General features: G+C 47.4%; 1 protein-coding gene across 1 annotated transcript; it reads left to right on the top strand.

Moving 5' to 3' along the window:
* Positions 1-515: 515 nt before the first annotated feature.
* On the top strand, positions 516-7131 carry ENDOG (endonuclease G). The gene is made up of 4 exons (XM_088455473.1): positions 516-604; positions 5381-5957; positions 6521-6630; positions 6730-7131. The coding sequence occupies exons 2-4, from the start codon at positions 5478-5480 to the stop codon at positions 7010-7012; spliced, it is 873 nt and encodes a 290-aa protein (XP_088311599.1). The 5' UTR covers positions 516-604; positions 5381-5477; the 3' UTR covers positions 7013-7131.
* The last annotated feature ends 10993 nt before the right edge of the window (positions 7132-18124 follow it).

Raw genomic sequence — 18124 nt, 5'->3', positions numbered from 1 at the left:
ATGTATTATCCAGGACATGCAGGGAGATAGGCTCCAAAAGGAAGTCGGGGTTGCTGCGTATGTGCAGTCCCGCGGACTGCACATGAGCGGCTCTCATTGCTGGCGGAGGGTTCCGCTGGCTAATTATGTGGTAAGTTGCCATAGACTACGGCGGCTAACACTATCTTCAGATGGCGTAAGCTGCTGGGGCCAATATCGGGAATGCTTCGCATTCCCTATATTGATACATTTGGCAGCATCGCATCCCCCATAGAAACCTATGGGGGAGGCGGCTGCCAGCAGCAATGGAGGGATCACAGCAGGTATCAGAGATACCTGCTGCGGTCCCTCCTTCATACATCCGGGGGATACTTAGTATTTGAGGTAAACACCCGAAAACACCCGAACACAGGTGTTTTCGGGGAATTTACCTCAAATTCACTTTGATAAATGGGCCCCAGAGAGTTTGTCATTATTGAAATGTAATGCTATGAATGCCCACTAGATGGCTAGTTAGCTATTTGATGCATCTTCCTATGACCGTGTGACATGCTGCCGCCGGTCTCTCTCACTTCCAGTTTCAGGCACCTCCTTACTCCCCTCACTTATGGATGCCGGTTTCTATGTAAGTACAGTAACGTGGTTTATATGTGTCCCTCCTCTGCAAATGGTTCCAATATTGCTACTGCTCATATTCATTAATAAAGACACACTCCGTCCTGCAGCTGTTATGTAACATAGGACTGCTTGTGCTTATTACTGCTCACAATCCAAGGTCATGCATGTCAGCACGTTGTACAGAGATAAGCAATTATAGGCTTCCCTTTTGCTAGGTCATGTTCCTGTACTGTATGTAGTAACAGCTACAGAGGCTCTGGTTTCCTACCTCCTGAAAGGTTCTGAAGCAAATTACACTCACCTAGCGTTTAGATTGCTTTGGATTATTTGATGGCAATTTTTTTTTTATGGGTCCCAAAAGTGGTTATTTATGAAAAATAAGTAAAAAAGCAGCACAAATCTTTTTGTGTATTTTTGATGTTTTTTTATTTTTAATGAGGGCTGATGCTTTACTGATAACCAAAGTATTGGTTGGACCATGGGTGGGTCTGTGAGTGGGCGTATCAAGTGGACGCACGCATATTTAGGCCAGGCGCAATGCAAAAATGCAAAAGACAAGATGGTGGGTGTACAGGAAATTCTCCTAATGTCTACTATAGCTAGACTTACCATATCATCCCTTAAAACTGGGACACGCATGGATTACACAGGTTCTGTGGCTGGCTGATAGCCAGCCACAGAACCTGTGTACTTCATGAGTGTCCCAGTTTAAAGGGATATGGTAAGCCTAGCTATAGGGCTATTTCACATTTGCAAGTTTTGGCCGCCCGTTTTTTTAGCTGGGCTTGAATAATAGATAAAAGGGAAGCAGGTGGGTCCTTTCACACGGTACGCTCACGGCACGCTCGCCGTGTTACAGCCGGGAATATCTACTGTGCAGGACGGCTGCCGTGCCGTTTCCGTGCCGTCCCTGCACGCCAGTGATGTAAAGGAAACAATGTTTCCTTTCACACACATGGGCTTCTGCCGGCTGGGCTTGTGCAGTAGCAGCTACCGCTGCGCATGCCTAGTTGGGTTAAAAAAAGCATCTCAAAATCCTTTTCCCTTCTCCCGCAACCTGTCAGTAGTTGTGATAAACTCACCCAATCTCTTATTAGGCACATTCTCAATGCCGCTAATTGTGCGATTGCATCGTCTTGGAACAAACTGGACCCTCCGTCCATGGCTGCCCTGCAGGGCTGGATTTGGCATACATATAATCTAGAATGTATCACTAGCCAACTCCATGAAAATGTTGCTAAGTTTTCGGAGACTTGGGCTCCTTGGCTAGCCTATCAGGAGACGCATCCCTAGCCTAATATGGCCTCTCGGAGGTGACTCCCCATGCCAACTGTTCCCTTCCTGCCCCTTACCCCCCTTATTGTTCCTCACTAACACTTCCTCGCTCCCCCTCCTCTTTGTTTCCCTTTGTCTTTCTTTCCTTTTCTTCTCTTCTGATAGTGATACTTCTTATCACCTATAAAATAAAGGGGGATTGTTTCGTTTTATATCTGCGAAGCCCATTTGTGTTCTTGTTATTTCTCATGTGGCTTGGAATATTTTGCCATTTTGTGTCCTTCGACTCTTCTATGGCATTTTATATGCAGTGGTGCCTTACTTACTGTACCCTGAAAAATCCAATAAAATCATTTAAAAAAAAAAAAAAAAATGATATAGCCTATAGGGTGATTCTACAGTACAAAACCCATTTGGATAGTCTCAATTTTTTAAATTTTTTTTTTAAACGTCTTCCCATTTAAGATGTCGCTTCTAAGTTAGTTATATTTAGTCTGGTTGCAAAGTTGTGAAACCCGTACAGTGATTAAGTTGTTATGGTAACATCCTGGCAGCATTGGCAGCTATTACATATGTGTTCCTGAACCTGGACAATGCTCCTGTTGTCAGTTTGTGCATAACGTGGACTTGTTCATATTTGTCTGCTATGACAGCACCAGTCCCAGAATAATATACAGGAAATATGTATTGATATAGGATTTTATGAACCACTTGTATTTGAAATATGTCCACTCCTCTTAAAACATATTTAAATTAGGGGTGAGCGGGTTCGGTTTTACTCGGATCTTTTTATTGGCTATCGCGGAACACGTGTTTTGGATAGCGAATGAAATCGAGCCGAAATTGCGGTAAAGTGGCGATAAGAACCAAGTAAAACCGAACCCGCTCACCCCTAATTTAAATGTAATTGGCACTGAGGGCCTGATTCAGACCCGGACGCTATTTGCATCCCCTCGCTGGCTAAAAGGGGCCGGCTATTTAAATCATGTGCTCGCACTGCGTCGCGTAAAGCCGCCCACTATGCGCTCGCACCTGTATAAAGACGCCCCTTTGCCACTTGCAACACACGTCATCTCCGGCAGTTGTAGGGTTAATTGGGAACATCGAGAACCATCGGAGCTGCTCGCAGCGCTTGTAGTAGCCTTTTCCCACCACAACATTGCGAGCAGGTCTGGCTAAAATACAACCCAGTCACGTGTGTAATGACGCTACTTTGCTAATTATGCACGCCCATTAAACGCCGTTCTGACGGTCGGGCACGCCTGCATTCGCACAACCACACCCCCGTTTTCAAGCACCTTCCCCTGTTACCACCCATAAACGGCACTATCTGTCACTCAAAATAGCGGCCCGACTGTGGGCTACGGGCGAGCACTTTCCCATCGCAATGACTGGTTCGCGCACACGCATTGCGACTCATACGCATGTGCAGATTGCGAAAAGTCGCTCAATGCAAGCGAGTGCAGCATAGCGTCCGGGTCTGAATCAGGCCGTGTGTCCGGCAGTTCTTAAGTTTGAAATATGAGTGAGCAGGAAATTATGTTAGTCTATAAGCATACCTCCCAACTGTCCCGCTTCCAGCGGGACAGTCCTGTTTTTCTGGGACTGTCCCGCCCGTGGGCCACAGTGTCCCGCGGAGGGGGGGAAGTTGGGGAGAGCACAAACCGCTGCACTGTATAGCAGAGCAGCGGGTGTGCAGGAGGAGAACAGATGCCGTGCGCATGCGCACGACTACTGTTCTCTTGTGTACAGGCTGCCTGGGGGCTGCCCAGCAGCTCGGAAAGTGCTGGGCATGCCCCCAAAGTGACGAAAATGGGGGAAGCCGCGAGGCTCACCCCATTTTCAATTGACTCCGCCCCTTTTCACGGAACCCACGTTCCTTTCCGGGCGCGAGCGCCTTCGGAGCGCGCTCTGTCCCTCCTCCCTTCATTCAAATGTTGGAAGGTATGCTATATGTCTGTGAGACGTGCGCACTGCAGATCGCCAATACCTCACGCCGGAACTTGTGATGTAAGATTGCATGTAATTGAATGATTTCTGAAAAATTAAAGCTAAAACCTAGAACTCCTTTATGAAAGATGTCTCAATAGACTCAACGTTCATACTTTGAAAGTACTTCCAATATTTACAGTGTCCCTAAGCCCATACTTACCTAAGCTTCTGAGATGTCCGGGAAATATCAGAGGAGACCCCTAAGTCCCTGGAAGAGTGGGTGGTCCTTTCGCATCCCACACGATTCAAAGTGAAATTAACGAGATGGCAAGCATAATGCCGAGATTTGCGGGTCTCAGAGGAGGTGGCAGGGCAAAAATGAGTGATTCTATGAGAGGGCCTAATGATGAGAGGCGTCCGGCCCACCCCTATCAGTGCTCGGTTGCATCCCCCCCCTGGGCCTCTCCCGGGGGGGAGAACTACAAAGTCGTCAAGTTAGCCTAAGCCTGTATAAACCACTGTTGTTTTACTGTACCCTGGATAATTTGCTTTCTCCACTGCTATCCAGATTTCAATTAAAATTGTAGAATAAACACGTTCTATGACCAGGGGGCCCATTTATCAAAGTTAATTTGAGGTATATTCCCCAAAAACACCTGTTTTCGGGGGTTTACCTCAAATACTAAGTATCCCCCAGATGTATGAAGGAGGGATCGCAGCAGGTATCGGAGATAACTGCTGCGATGCCTCCATTGCCGCCGGCAGCCGCCTCCCCCATAGGTTTCTATGGGGGATGCGATGCTGCCAAATGTATCAATATCGGGAATGTGATATTGGCCCCAGCAGCTAACGCCATCTGAAAATAGCATTAGCCGCTGTAGCCTATGGGCACTTACCACATGTCAGCCGGCGGAGGGATCTCCCAGATCGCTCCGCCGGCAATGGGCGCCGCTCATGTGCAGTCCGCAGGACTGCGCATGCGCAGCAGTCCCGCATGCACTCCGGCCACATCGCAGGGACAGGCTCCTTTCGGAGCCCGTCTCCCTGCATGTGCCGGTACATACATTCAGCCGCTATGATCGCATTTTGCAATGCGATCATGGGGGGTACTGGATGCCCTGATCGCATTGCAAAATGCTATCATTAATAAATGGGCCCCCAGCAGATGTAATGTTGCCTTCTGCAATTAAAGGTCCCGTATTTCATCAGGGAAAGTGGTTATAAAGAAGCGCATAGCTCTCAAATCTCACAACACCTGAGTTCTAAGGGGGTGAATTCAATTCAGTGCAATGAACATTACGTGCTGTCCAGGAACGTCACATCGCACCTGCCGGAAACGCAAGGTTTCCCTCGAACCCCATATTGTATATAGCGAGTATGTGTGCAACTGATATAGCAGCGATGCCCAGCGTTGCATCACGTTGAGTTGAATTCCTCCCTTAGTAGGACGCAGAACTTGAGGAGTGTGTTCTGTAATAATTTAACTGTGATCACTGTATTGAATAATCTGCTGTCGCTATGTGTCACGTTTCTTCCTAGAGAACGGAGGGTTTCCTATATTCTCTTTCTTTTACAGAATAAGCAGACTCCAAGAATGCTCTTATGTTGCCTTATTGCCTAATGCAGAGGAGAACTCTGAGTCACAGCTTCTCAAGGTTCCAGCCACTTAGAAGATGAGACTTCCTGGCCGCGTTCTGCTCTCGGGAGTCTCCCTGGCCGTTGGCGCTGCATTGGGAGCTGGTCTCACTAGCTGGAGATTGCAAAGCCAGCCTGTTTCCGATTTCCTCTACCCCCCAATTGTTCAGGCAGCATCTGAAGTATCTCTGCCCCCTGCATCTGGCATCACACAATTTGGTTTACCAGGATTGAGCCAGCTCAAGACTCGTCAATCCTATCTGGTTAGCTATGACCCAAGACTTCGGGGCCCATCGTGGGTTCTAGAACAGCTTAATGGTGAGCGCCTGCAGGGTGGCGCTGACCGTCGCAGTTGTGATTTCAGAGAAGATGACACAGTGCACCCTTATCACCGGTCTTCCAATGCCGACTACCGTCGCAGTGGGTTTGACCGAGGGCATATGGCAGCTGCAGCAAACCACAAGTGGAACCAGAAGGCAATGGACGAGACTTTCATATTGAGTAATGTATACCCGCAGGTCAGTGGTGCTGGCTCACACCATCACGTTATTTATTGACTGGGAATATTTCTGGGTAGTGGGGATAAAAGCAGAACAGACAGATCAATTAATGCTTATTTAAATTCCACATTGCGGGAATCAGTTTATACCTCTGCAAGCAATAACAAAATATTCCAAACATAAATTGTATGGGGGAGATGTATCAAGCCTAAAGGGTGGAGAAATTGTCCATAGCTTATAACAATCATTTATCAAGTGCATTCTATAAAATGATAGCTAGAAACTGATTGGTTGCTAGGGGCAACTTTTCCACTTGTCCACTTCTCCTCTCTTTAAAAGGCCTTGATACATCTAAAGCTGGTTACACACTGGAGCGATATCCAGCCCAATATGTAATTTCCGGCCAGGCTTCCACAGACTAATACAATGTTAATTTTAACTGCATGTTCCTGCCAACATCACCCTTTGTATGAGATTATAAACACTATTCATTTACATTTGCTTGTGGTATTAATCATTTACTAAAGCATGGACATTTTTACATTGACCCGTTTGGCTGACTTGTCATTTCCTTCTTACAGAATCCAAATCTCAATCAAAACGCCTGGAACAACCTGGAGCAATATTGCCGTGGGCTAACCAAGACTACCCGGAACGTGTATGTGTGCACTGGCCCCCTGTTCTTACCCAAGTAAGTCGTATACCAACAGCCACACTGATCACTGGGGGGGAGGTTATCAGAGATATATTCATTCAATGGAAAGCATTCTAACACTGTCTCTCCTCACAGGTTAGAAGCAGATGGCAAGATGTATGTGAAATACCAAGTGATTGGCGCTAATAATGTCGCTGTACCTACACACTTTTTCAAGGTGGTCGTCCTGGAGAAGCACAACGGAGAGATAGAACTGCGCCCATATGTAATGCCAAACTTCCCTGTAGACGACAAAATCACCTTGGACCGCTTCCTGGTGCCGATAGAGAGCATAGAGCGCGCTGCCGGTCTACTCTTCGTCCCCAATATTCTTAAGCGTACAAATAATCTAAAGGCTATTACAGCTGGAGGAAAATGACAATATATATATCTTTGACCACGTAGACTGCTGGCTGCTTTCACATGAGCCACAGAATATTATGGACACTAAGTGGTATATTTACTAAATTGCGGGTTTTTAGAAGTGGAGATGTTGCCGATAGCAACCAATCAGGTTCTAGCTATTATCTTCTAGAAGGTGCTAGATAAATGATAAGTAGAATCTGATTGGTTGCTATGGGCAACAACTCCACTTTTAAAAACCTACACTTTAGTAAATATACCCCTAAAGCTGGGTCCATATTATAAAATCTGTTGTCCAATATATCGTACAGACGTGCATTGTAATGATATATTGTACACATCGTATAGTGTGTACGCCCAATCAGTCGTTCCCCGCCATCATTCATTACATTGTCTTATCTGGTGTGCTGCATGTCAGACAGGGTGCAATGAACGGTTTGGTATACATGGTGTAGTGTGTATGCAGGTACACACAATGTATTGGTCAATCGCACTTCTGAAGTTTGGCACTGTTCTACATGATGATTGCACAGTGTGTACAGGAGCAACAATTGATTGGATACCATCCCTGGACACAATATATTGTGCCATTGTTCAGAAGTTTGCATAGTGTGTACGTTCTATATTGTGTGTTCTGAGATTTTGGGAAATTGGGAAGAACATTGCATCGTTTGTTACATTGTATAGTGTGTACCCAGCTTTAGAGATACATTGTGTTTTGAAATCAATCAGAGAAATCCAGAAGCATACCTCCCAACATGACCCTCTCCAGGAGGGACACAATGCTCTGGTCCTGGACTTCCCTGGTAAGAGGTGGGGCTGTAGCAGAGTTCAAAAGTCAAATAGGGGAGTCACACCAACTGTCATTTCACACACTGCCAAATATCACTGGCTGGGACTCACTGGCAGTTGGTGTGACTCCCCTATATGAATTTTGGACTGTACTCCAGCCCCACCTCTGGAGCCGCCACCAATCATAAATTACCAGGGAAGTCCAGGACCAGAGTATTGTGTCCCTCCTGGAGAGGGTCATGTTGGGAGGTATGCAGAAGAATATAGTAAGATTATTGAGTTGAGACTTGGCTGTGTTATCATTACACACGCTATAGTAAGCTATATGACTAATACAATAGGTGTATGTTGGACTTTTCTGGAAAAAATAATAAATATCTGAAGATTATATTGGACACAAATCCACAGTGTTAGTCCATAGCGTAAAAGAATAACTAGCATTCCCGCTAGACTGTTTCAGCGGGGTGCCGCGCCCTGCCCTATTACTGAATGGGCAGAAAACACCCGGCCCTCCAGCGGGGTGCCCTGCTGAAACAGCCTGCGGGTTCTGTCCTCCACTCACGGGCAGCTGTGGGGGAGGAAGTTGGGGTTAGCATACACCGCTGCTCTGCATAGCAGAGCAGCGGCTATGCAGAGCGATAATAGATGCCGTGCGCATGTGCACAGCATCTATTCACAGTGCGGGGGGAAGCCCGGGGGCAGGCCAGCATCTCGGAGATGCTGGGCACGCCCCTTAATGATATAAACAGGCGTGCCATCAGACCACGCCCACTTTGCTATCAGGTCACGCCCCCTTTTTGGGCGCGCGCGACTCTGGTGCGCGGAAGTCCTGATTCATCTGGGACAAATGTTGGGAGGTATGCAATAGTACAGAAGAGAACAAATGAACAGGAAGGTACAAACTTAAAAATCAACCTAATGCCAGAAAAATACAGAAGCGCTGGAAGAGCGTCCAGTGTTCTCTATAAAATCATTTGTTAAAATGCTTTATGTAACAACACCGCATCATCCGTGGAATCGTCCCATCTGATATGCAGCACATTAGATTGGGACGAAGCAAGGTGTATACTGAAAGACACAAACTTAGAAAAGCAATTTTGGTCAGAAGCCATGTCCACAGCAGTCTACTTAACAAACCTTTCAATAACAGTTGCCCTGAAGGACATAACACCAATTGAGGCCTGGTCAGGGAGAAAGTCAAGTGTAAAGCATCTGAGAACATTTGAAAGCACTGCTTATGTCTTATATACCAAAAGAAAGAAGACGCTTGTTAGACTCAAAGTGATTAAAGTTGCAACACAGTTGCCTAACAAACGTTTCCATGGTAACCAGTTGCCTAGTAACCGTCTCCAAGGCAACTAGTCAACATGACAACCAAGTGCCTAGCAACCATCACCATGGCAACCAGTTGCCTAGCAACCACCATCACCATGTCAAACAGTTGCTTAGCAGCTCTTGCTAGCAATACTAACCATGGCAACCAGATGCTTAGCAATTGTTGCCATGGTTACCAGTTGCCTAGCAACAGTCATGACTGTGACTGGTTGCCTAGCAACCATTGCCATGTCGACCGGTTGCCTAGTAACTGTTGCCATGGCAACTAGTTGCCTAGCATCAATCACCATGGCAACCAGTTGCTTTGCAACCGCCACCATAGCAACCAGTTGCCTAGTAACCAACGCCATGGCAGCCAGTTTCCTATCAAGCAGTTGCCTAGCAACGGTTTCCATGGCAACCAGTTGCCTAGTAACGGTTTCCATGGCAACCAGTTGCCTAGCAACCGTCCCCATGGCAACCAGTTACTTAACAACCGTCGCCATGGCAAACAGTTGTCAGTGTCACAAAATTAACAACTGATGTGGAAAGGTGTGTCTTTCTTGGAGCATTGGGGCGTGGGCACCTTCAAAATGTTGCGATGGGGCCCTCAAAGTTTTGTCTACCCCCCGTACACATGGCGATGTCATGATGTGCACAGAGCAATGACTCATGACCTATACTGTACATGAGGCTCCTCCATGCTGGTCAAGGCACTGAAAATGGCATTTTAGTAGACCAAGGGATTAATTTACTAAAATGCAGATTATTGTGTGGTTTAACAACTACTATAAATTACATGAGGTTTTAAGATTTTAAACCAAATATTTACTATCCTACAGTTTGGAGGATGAAAATTCAAACAGGATCCAAAGTATTAAGCCTGTAATTTGTCTGCCGTGATAGGCCATACACAATGATTAACTAAAGGTTGAGTCTCCCATATCCAAAATGTTTGGGACCAGAATTATTTTTGGATATCGTATTTTTCCGTATTTTGGAATATGTGCTTACCATAATGAGATTTCTAGGGAATGGAACCTAAGTCTAAACACAGAATGTATTTATGTTTCATATACACCTTATACACACAGCCTGAAGGTAAATTTATACAATAAGTTTGTGTACATTGAACCATCAGAAAGTAATGGTGTTACTATCTCAGTTGTGCAAAACAAATGTTCTGTATTTTGGAATATTCCGTATTTCTGAATACTTGGATATGGAGACTCAACCTGTCATAAGGTTTCTTGATATCTTTGTTATTGGTGCATGTGCTCGTGGTAACCCCAGTGGCCTCTGCTGTAGATGTGATGAACCTTGGTCCCACCCTGTTCCCAATATGCAATCCTGGGAGGAGAAAATAAATACCCATAAGCATTTATGGTTATTTACTGAAGGGAAAGGAAAATAATGTGAAGAGCAAATAAAACAATAACACAAATAGATTGTTTCACTTGTTTCTGGTTTTATATCAAAGTCCCCACAATTCAATAAATATTCTAGCAATGAATTAAACTGGACACATCCACTTTACCTTCAGTCCAATAACACTGAAGATCGACACTTTAAATGCACTTCCCCTAAAATTGTGTCCCCACACTATACATATTTCAGTTACCCAAAACCAATTATCAAGCCCTAATCCTTTCCCTTGCCACCACCAAAATCAATATAAAGTTCGTTGATCCACATTAAAGAATAACATTGGAACTGGGTCAATTTGAACTACCTGAATAGATCTAAAGATTTTTGGTAACTCCTCAAACTTCTCTTTTGTATGTTTAAATAACACAAATTCTTTGTGAAGAAAAAGGATGGGAGTCTCTACGTCTTTGTATCGACTACAGAGGTCTTAACTCAATATCCATCCTGAGCTGGTAGCCATTTCTTTTATTTCTGGAGCTCTTTAAGATGTGACGTTCCACAAAAATGTGTCACTAAAAAAGATTTGAGAGGGGCCTACAATTTAATCTGCCTCCGCCTTGGGGACAAGTGGAAAGCTGCTTTTAGGTCTCGTTATGGACATTTGGAATATCTTGTTTGGTTGGGTATGGAATGCCAGCGGTCAGAATCCCGACATCAGCATCCCAACGGTTAAAATACAAGCAACAGCCGGTCAGTATCCTAAACCTAACCCTCCCCGCACCCTAAATCTAACCTCCCCCAGTGCGTAAACCTAATCCCCCTTAGTGCTTAACCCTGACTCTCCCTCTAGTGCCTAGCCCCACTACTTACCGTCGGGATCCCGGGATTCTGACTGGTCGGGATTCCGGTGTCAGCATGCTGAGCGCTGGTATGCCGACAGCCGGCATTTCAACTACCTCTCATCTTGTCATTCCATTTGGTCTGTCAAACGCACCTGCCGCATTTTTGTTTTTTTGTTAATAAGTTTTGGGACATCCTTTATAAATGCATTATTTATCTGAGTCATAATTTGATCTACTCCTCAAACCCCGCAGAACATTAGATCCGTGTGACAACAGTGTTTGAAAGAATAAGATTACAAAATCTATGAGATAAATTAAAGAAATGTATTTTTCATGACAAAAGCATTGAATTCTTAGGGCATACTATATCATCAGGTGGTCTCAGTATGGATACTATTAAGATCCAAGCTATTCAGAACTGGTCCTCAATATGTTAAGAGTTTGGAAAGTACTCGGTTTTCCAAACTGTTACAGAAGCTTTCCAAAAAATGTCTCCAATGTTCAGGGGCGGACTGGCATGTATTTTTTGCGGGAAGAATCCCGGTGGGCCGCATGGTTGTGGGGCCGCTTTTCTGTGAGGCCCCGCCCCCTTATTTATGTCACCCGCGTTGCGCTTTCACAAGCACCCGGCTGCCTGTCAGCTTTATCTGGCGGCCCCTGCCTAAGGCCTAGCCTCTCTCTCTCGCGAGAAGAGAGGCCAGCGCGGCAGCCTAAACCCCACCCAACATACTGTCGGCATCACACGCCGCGGAGGATTCAATAGAGGAAGGTGGCGTGGACCCGCCGCCAGCGGCGAGACATCAAGGGAGGTAAGCTGCGGCGGAAGTGGGGGGCTGCGCAGGCAATCTGTTAGCCTGATCGTCTCCTCTCCACTCTTTCCTCCCCAGGCTGTGAAGTGTCAAGTTTAATTTCACAGCCTGGGGAGAGGGCAGAGTGGAGAGGAGACAGTCTGGCTAGCTGCAGCAGTGGCCAGGGGCGGGCAATGGGGCTGTGGGTGACAGCGGCCTCAGCACCGGTGGATCCAAGGGAGGGGGGGCGATAAGGGCGACCACCCGCCGGCCCAATTGCCAAAAGTCCCGCCCACTTATTGTGTGTGATGCCTGTCAGCAGCTACCTGGGGACACTGTATAAAGGGGTCTACTACCTGGGGGCACTGTATAAAGGGGGCTGCTACCTGGGGGCACTGTATAAAGGGGGCTGCTACCTGGGGGCACTGTATAAAGGGGGCTGCTACCTGGGGGCACTGTATGAAGGGGTCTCCTACTTGGGGGCACTGTATAAAGGGGTCTCCTACCTGGGGGCACTGTATAAAGGGGGCTACTACCTGGGGGGCCTGTATAAAGGGTCTGCCACCTGGGAGCACTGTATAAAGGTGGCTGCCACCTGGGTGCACTGTATAAAGGGGGCTGCTACCCGGGGGCACTGTATAAAAGGGGCTGCTACCTGGGGCACTATGTCCCCGTGATCGATCAGCTGCAGTGCTGGATCTAGGTGCCGTGCTCAGCTGATCCAATCAGAAGTTGGCTAGTACGTGAGAATGTCTCACCCGTCTCGCAGTGAGGTAACGGGGTGCTCATACTGCTCCCTGCCTTTCTCACACTGCTCCCTGTCTGTATCACACTGCTCCCTATCTGTATCACACTGCTCCCTGTCTGTATCACGCTGCTCCCTGTCTCCCTCTCTTTCGCACTGCTCCCTGTCTCTCGCACCTCTCCCTGTCTCCCTCTCTTTCGCACTGCTCCCTGTCTCTCTCTCGCACTGCTCCCTGTCTCCCTCTCTTTCGCACTGCTCCCTGTCTCTCGCACCTCTCCCTGTCTCCCTCTCTTTTGCACTGCTCCCTGTCTCTCGCACTGCTCCCTGTCTCCCTCTCTTTCGCACTGCTCCCTGTCTCTCTCTCGCACCTCTCCCTGTCTCCTCTTTCGCACTGCTCCCTGTCTCTCTTGCACTGTTCCCCGTCTCCCTCTCTTTCGCACTGCTCCCTGTCTCTCTCTCGCACTGCTCCCTGTCTCCCTCTCTCTCACACTGCTCCGTCTCCCTCTCTTTCGCACTGCTCCCTGTCTCTCTCTCGCACTGCTCCCTGTCTCCCTCTCTTTCGCACTGCTCCCTGTCTCTCGCACTGCTCCCTGTCTCCCTCTCTTTCGCACTGCTCCCTGTCTCTCTCTCGCACCTCTCCCTGTCTCCCTCTCTTTCGCACTGCTCCCTGTCTCTCTCTCGCACTGCTCCCTGTCTCCCTCTCTTTCGCACTGCTCCCTGTCTCCCTCTCTTTCGCACTGCTCCCTGTCTCTCTCTCGCACTGGTCCCTGTCTCCCTCTCTCTCGCACTGCTCCGTCTCCCTCTCTTTCGCACTGCTCCCTGTCTCTCGCACTGCTCCCTGTCTCCCTCTCTTTCGCACTGCTCCCTGTCTCTCGCACTGCTCCCTGTCTCCCTCTCTTTCGCACTGCTCCCTGTCTTTCTCGCACTGCTCCCTGTCTCTCTCTCTCGCACTGCTCCGTCTTTCTCCATACTCACCTTCCAGTCCTCCAGCATCTCATGGTACCCATCTCTTCCTTTATTGAATATTGACTTTATAGCCACTACATGATGATGACATGATGGCTTTTTTCCTACACAAACAGGTGTCTTCCAGACCATGTGATCTCCTGCATGAGCAGTGAATACCGACTCAAGACGCTGCCTGTCCAGAAAGGATCAATTTCTTCAGAGGCTCCCCATTGCAGAGCAATCATATAGGTATGAAAATACTCATTCACAATGCATGCTTGCTTGGAAGCATATAGCCACGCCCCTTGCCACAAAACCACGCCCCCTTTTTGGGCGTGCGCCTTCAGCGCGCGCATATAGGGCCACTTTCGGGGAATTTTCCAGGGCCACTTTAAGTTCCCAATCCGCCCCTGCCAATGTTCCATTCTTTGGTCAGATTCTGATCACACTTCCTTCAATGTCCTAAAGCATACAGTCAGCTCCAGTTCTCATTGACAGGATGTAGGTAAATTGCCGGCCGCCGAAATACCAGCGCCGGAATCACGCCCGGCAAGATGCCGCCGCCGGTATCCCGAAGGGGATCAGGATACTGGCGTTGCCGTCCCTAATGCCGGAATCTGGAACGTTCGGACCCCGGTAAGTATCGCAATCCCCACTGGGATGGGGGTGGTTACGTTTAGGCATCCTCGGGGGGAGATTAGGGTTAGACACCCCCCGGGGGAGGGTTAGGGTTAGGCTATGAGGGTTGGGGGGTTAGGGTTAGGCACCCCCTGGGGGAGGTTAGGGTTAGGCACTCCCACGGGAGGGTTAGGTTTAGGGTACTGTAAGGGGGGTTAGGGTTAGACAGCACCAAGGGGAGATTAGGGTTAGGCACCCCCCCGGGGAGGGTTAGGGTTAGACACCCGCGGAGGGAGTTCAGGGTTAGGCACTCCCCCGGGAGGGTTAGGTTTAGGATATTGTAAGGGGGAGGGTTAGGGTTAGACACCAAAGAGAATGGGGTAGGGATAGTATACTTACCACCCCTGTCGGGATTTTCAGGGTTCGGGCTTCCGGCATCGGGATTTGACCCGTGTTTTTAAAGAATCTACACAGTGCTCGGTAATCTGCCAAACTATTCATATGTTATATTTTACAAATTACATTGATGTCCAATTCACTAGATGAATGCCCCCTTGCGATGCGGAGCACAAACTGTCCCTAAAAGAAAAAGTTCTCAGCCTTAGTGTAATGCTCAGGATGGAGCGTCTGCACATGTGCAATAATTATTTCCACCCATCTCCATATTGGTAACAAAGTCAGAGCCATGATAGCACATGGAATCCATTTTATATTTGCTCAAATTCCCTGTACAGACTTAGCAAGTAGTTATAAGGAAGTACACAATGATGTGTAAATATGCTCACACAGTGACAGCTCAACACAATCTTGTATTCAGATAAGTTTTAGGAAGTTTCAGCAAGTCTTAGGAAATTTAGTACATTTAGCAAGTTTCAGTATTGCTTAAAGCAAAAGTATAGATAAGCATAACAAGGAAGATAACCTTATGACACAATAATTAGCTTAGCCAATAGAATTGCTGTTGGTATGTCTTAATCAGGAAACGCCTTATATGATATGCTATATGAGTAGATTGTAAGTTTCAAATAAACTTCAGAGTGAATCCAACTTTACACAAGCTGCAGACTCGTGTCAGTGTCACTCTCCACGGCCATGAATGCTATCTGTATGCTGAATGCCTGACTGATACCTGTTGTGATGAACTCTCGGGGGTCCTGAGAAGCCCCCTTCGATATTGGCATAAGTAATACAATGAGGCCCAGTAAGCAATTTGCCAGGTTCTCCATACTGCGCATATGCGCAGTACATTACAACATCACAACACACGGGCAACTCAAGTAAGTGTAACGCCATCCTGAAATGGTATAATGTATGCCTAAAAAAACTGCAATAAGACTAGCTTATGGTAGTTATGTAAATTCCCCTAAGACCATGATCCCCATAACGTCTACGGGGATGCTTTAACCGCCAATAATAGCAGGAACGCAAGAGATTGCTTTACACAGTGATAACCCCTCTTTTTTCTGAAAATATTCCACCTTGATTGTTAGTTGTAAATAAGCATGTAAATGAAGGATTCGTTATAAAGAAAGATGTTAGAGTACAGTCTTAGTAAACAAAGAGTTACCTCGAGCACTTGCAATATCCACTTAGTAGGAGTAATTCAATTTTGTGTTTCTGACATAAACTGTACACACAAATGGCCGCCTCCCAGGGCAGGTGTTCCATCCTCAGCTGTCTGGTTTGTAATAAAGGAGAGATGCTAGATTTCCCTTTGAGAGAAGGGTGATTACAGGTTCTGGTTCACATACACTGCTCTGCTGCGGTTCAATTTACTGACGCGTTTCGGCTACTATGTAGATTTTTCCTAAGTGGTGCTATTCATTTGGCTTATATTGAACTTTTCATTGATAGCATTAAATGAATTCTACATATATTTTAAAATATTCTGTGAGTTTATACCTCATGCAGTGGGAGAGACACGTCATATAACTGTAATAATGAGTTAGACATTTCGCCACTTTGTATTATCATGGTACTGCTAAGGAACAGATATATTGTCCAGGGGCGTAACTAGAACTTTTTGGGCCCCATAGCAACCTTTTTAAGGGGCCCCCCTAACTTAGGTCTGACACAATAACCACAGTAGTTCCCCTAAAACATTAAATGCCCACTGTAATGGTGCCCCTTATGCAATGCCCACTGTAATGGTGCCCCTTATGCAGTGCCCCCAGTAGTGAGCCCCCTGTAGTTGCCCCTAGTAATGAGCCCTCTGTAATGCCCCCAGTACTGAGCCCCCTGTAATGCCCCCAGTAGTGAGCCCCTTGTAATGCCCCCAGTAGTGAGCCCCCAGTAGTGAGCCCCCTGTAGCTGCCCCCAGTAGTGAGCCCCCTGTAGCTGCCCCCAGTAGCGAGATCCCAGTAGTTGCCCCCTGTAATGCCTCCAGTAGTGAGCCCCCTGTAGCTGCCCCCAGTAGTGAGTTCCCAGTAGCTTTCCCCTGTAGTTGCCCCTCCCCCCGCGTGCGCGCACACACAAAAAAAAACAAACTTACTTTTATCCCCGCTCCTGTGAAGCCCCGGCGCCCGCTCCTCGGCACTATGGGAGTGACGTCATGACGTCACTCCCATAGTGCACTGCGGGACCCGGAAGACGGAGTGAGCTCCGTCCTCCGGCTGCCACCGGGGGTTTGAATAGGAGCCGGACGTCCGCTGGTAACACAATCTCAGCGGGCGTCCGGCATATGGAGGGTGCAGGGGGTGCGATCGCTGGGCCAGCGGGCCCCTTAAGCCGCCGGGCCCCATAGCAACTGCACCCCCTGCACCCTCCATAGTTACGCCACTGATATTGTCCATCCCTAGACAGAACCCATATAGGGTTCTAATAATATAGGAATGCAAACGACTGCATTTAAAGCAGGACGCATAACAATGACTTTCTGCATGTAAGTGATGTGGTATCTGTTTCACTCTACAAGGAATGTTGCCTTGCCTAAGTACCCAAACATTATAATAATGACCCACATCTTCTCATTAGGTCTGTGTTCTGTTCTTAGCTCACTAAACAGACTTCAGAAATCAGGTTTCGTGCTCACAACCTCTTTCCCAACCAAGGTGTCATCCCACATTCAGATAATATTTGTGAGGTTCTGAATTTGTTGTGGACCCGGGGTAGTGATAGGAGCAGACACAGAAGCAGACTTAAATGAAAAAGTAGAGTTTTTAATAAGTGACTTAGAAGACATGGGAATGGCAAATGAAAAAGTCCAGGTATAGCACTAACGTGCACTTGAAAACTGTAGTGGGGGTTAATGAGAAAATGTCCAGATAGTGACAGACAGGAACAGTCCAGTATACAAGTATGGTGAGCTGTAACTAAATGCAGGCTCGATGAGCTGTAACTGAATGCAGGTTTGGTGAGCTGTAACTGATGCAGGCAGAGGTAGTGAAGTCCAGCTGGGAGTGAAATGAAGCAAGGTGCAGGGAAACAGCAGGTTCAGGTACTCAGGCAGGTAAGAAGGTATATGGAGGGTGCAGGGTAAGTCCAGCAGGTTGGAGCAGGCAAGGTTCAGGCTAGGAGCGTATACAAGCAGGCAGATAAGGCACAGGTACTCTCAGCCGCAGCTGAGAAACACGTTGCACTGGCAAAGGAAGGAAGGCTCTGGACCTTCCTAAATACTCAGTGCCGCGCTGTGACTGGCTGGAATGAGCATATGATCTACCAGGATTGGACAGCCGGAATCACATGGCCGCAGGCAAGATGGCGGCGCCCATGCC

Source organism: Taudactylus pleione, unplaced genomic scaffold (assembly GCF_031769625.1).
Source record: "Taudactylus pleione unplaced genomic scaffold, aTauple2 ptg000656l, whole genome shotgun sequence".
NCBI classification, from domain to species: Eukaryota; Metazoa; Chordata; class Amphibia; order Anura; family Myobatrachidae; genus Taudactylus; species Taudactylus pleione.
The sequence above is the reverse complement of the archived record's forward strand: the minus strand, read 5'-3'. Positions and strand labels throughout refer to the sequence as shown.

Coding starts and splice junctions, on each gene's coding strand:
- ENDOG (XM_088455473.1), top strand. CDS start 5,478: ATGAGACTTCCTGGCCGCGTTCTGCTCTCGGGAGTCTCCCTGGCCGTT. Junction 5,958..6,520: donor TGAGTAATGTATACCCGCAG/GTCAGTGGTGCT, acceptor TCCTTCTTACAG/AATCCAAATCTCAATCAAAA. Junction 6,631..6,729: donor GGCCCCCTGTTCTTACCCAA/GTAAGTCGTATA, acceptor CTCTCCTCACAG/GTTAGAAGCAGATGGCAAGA.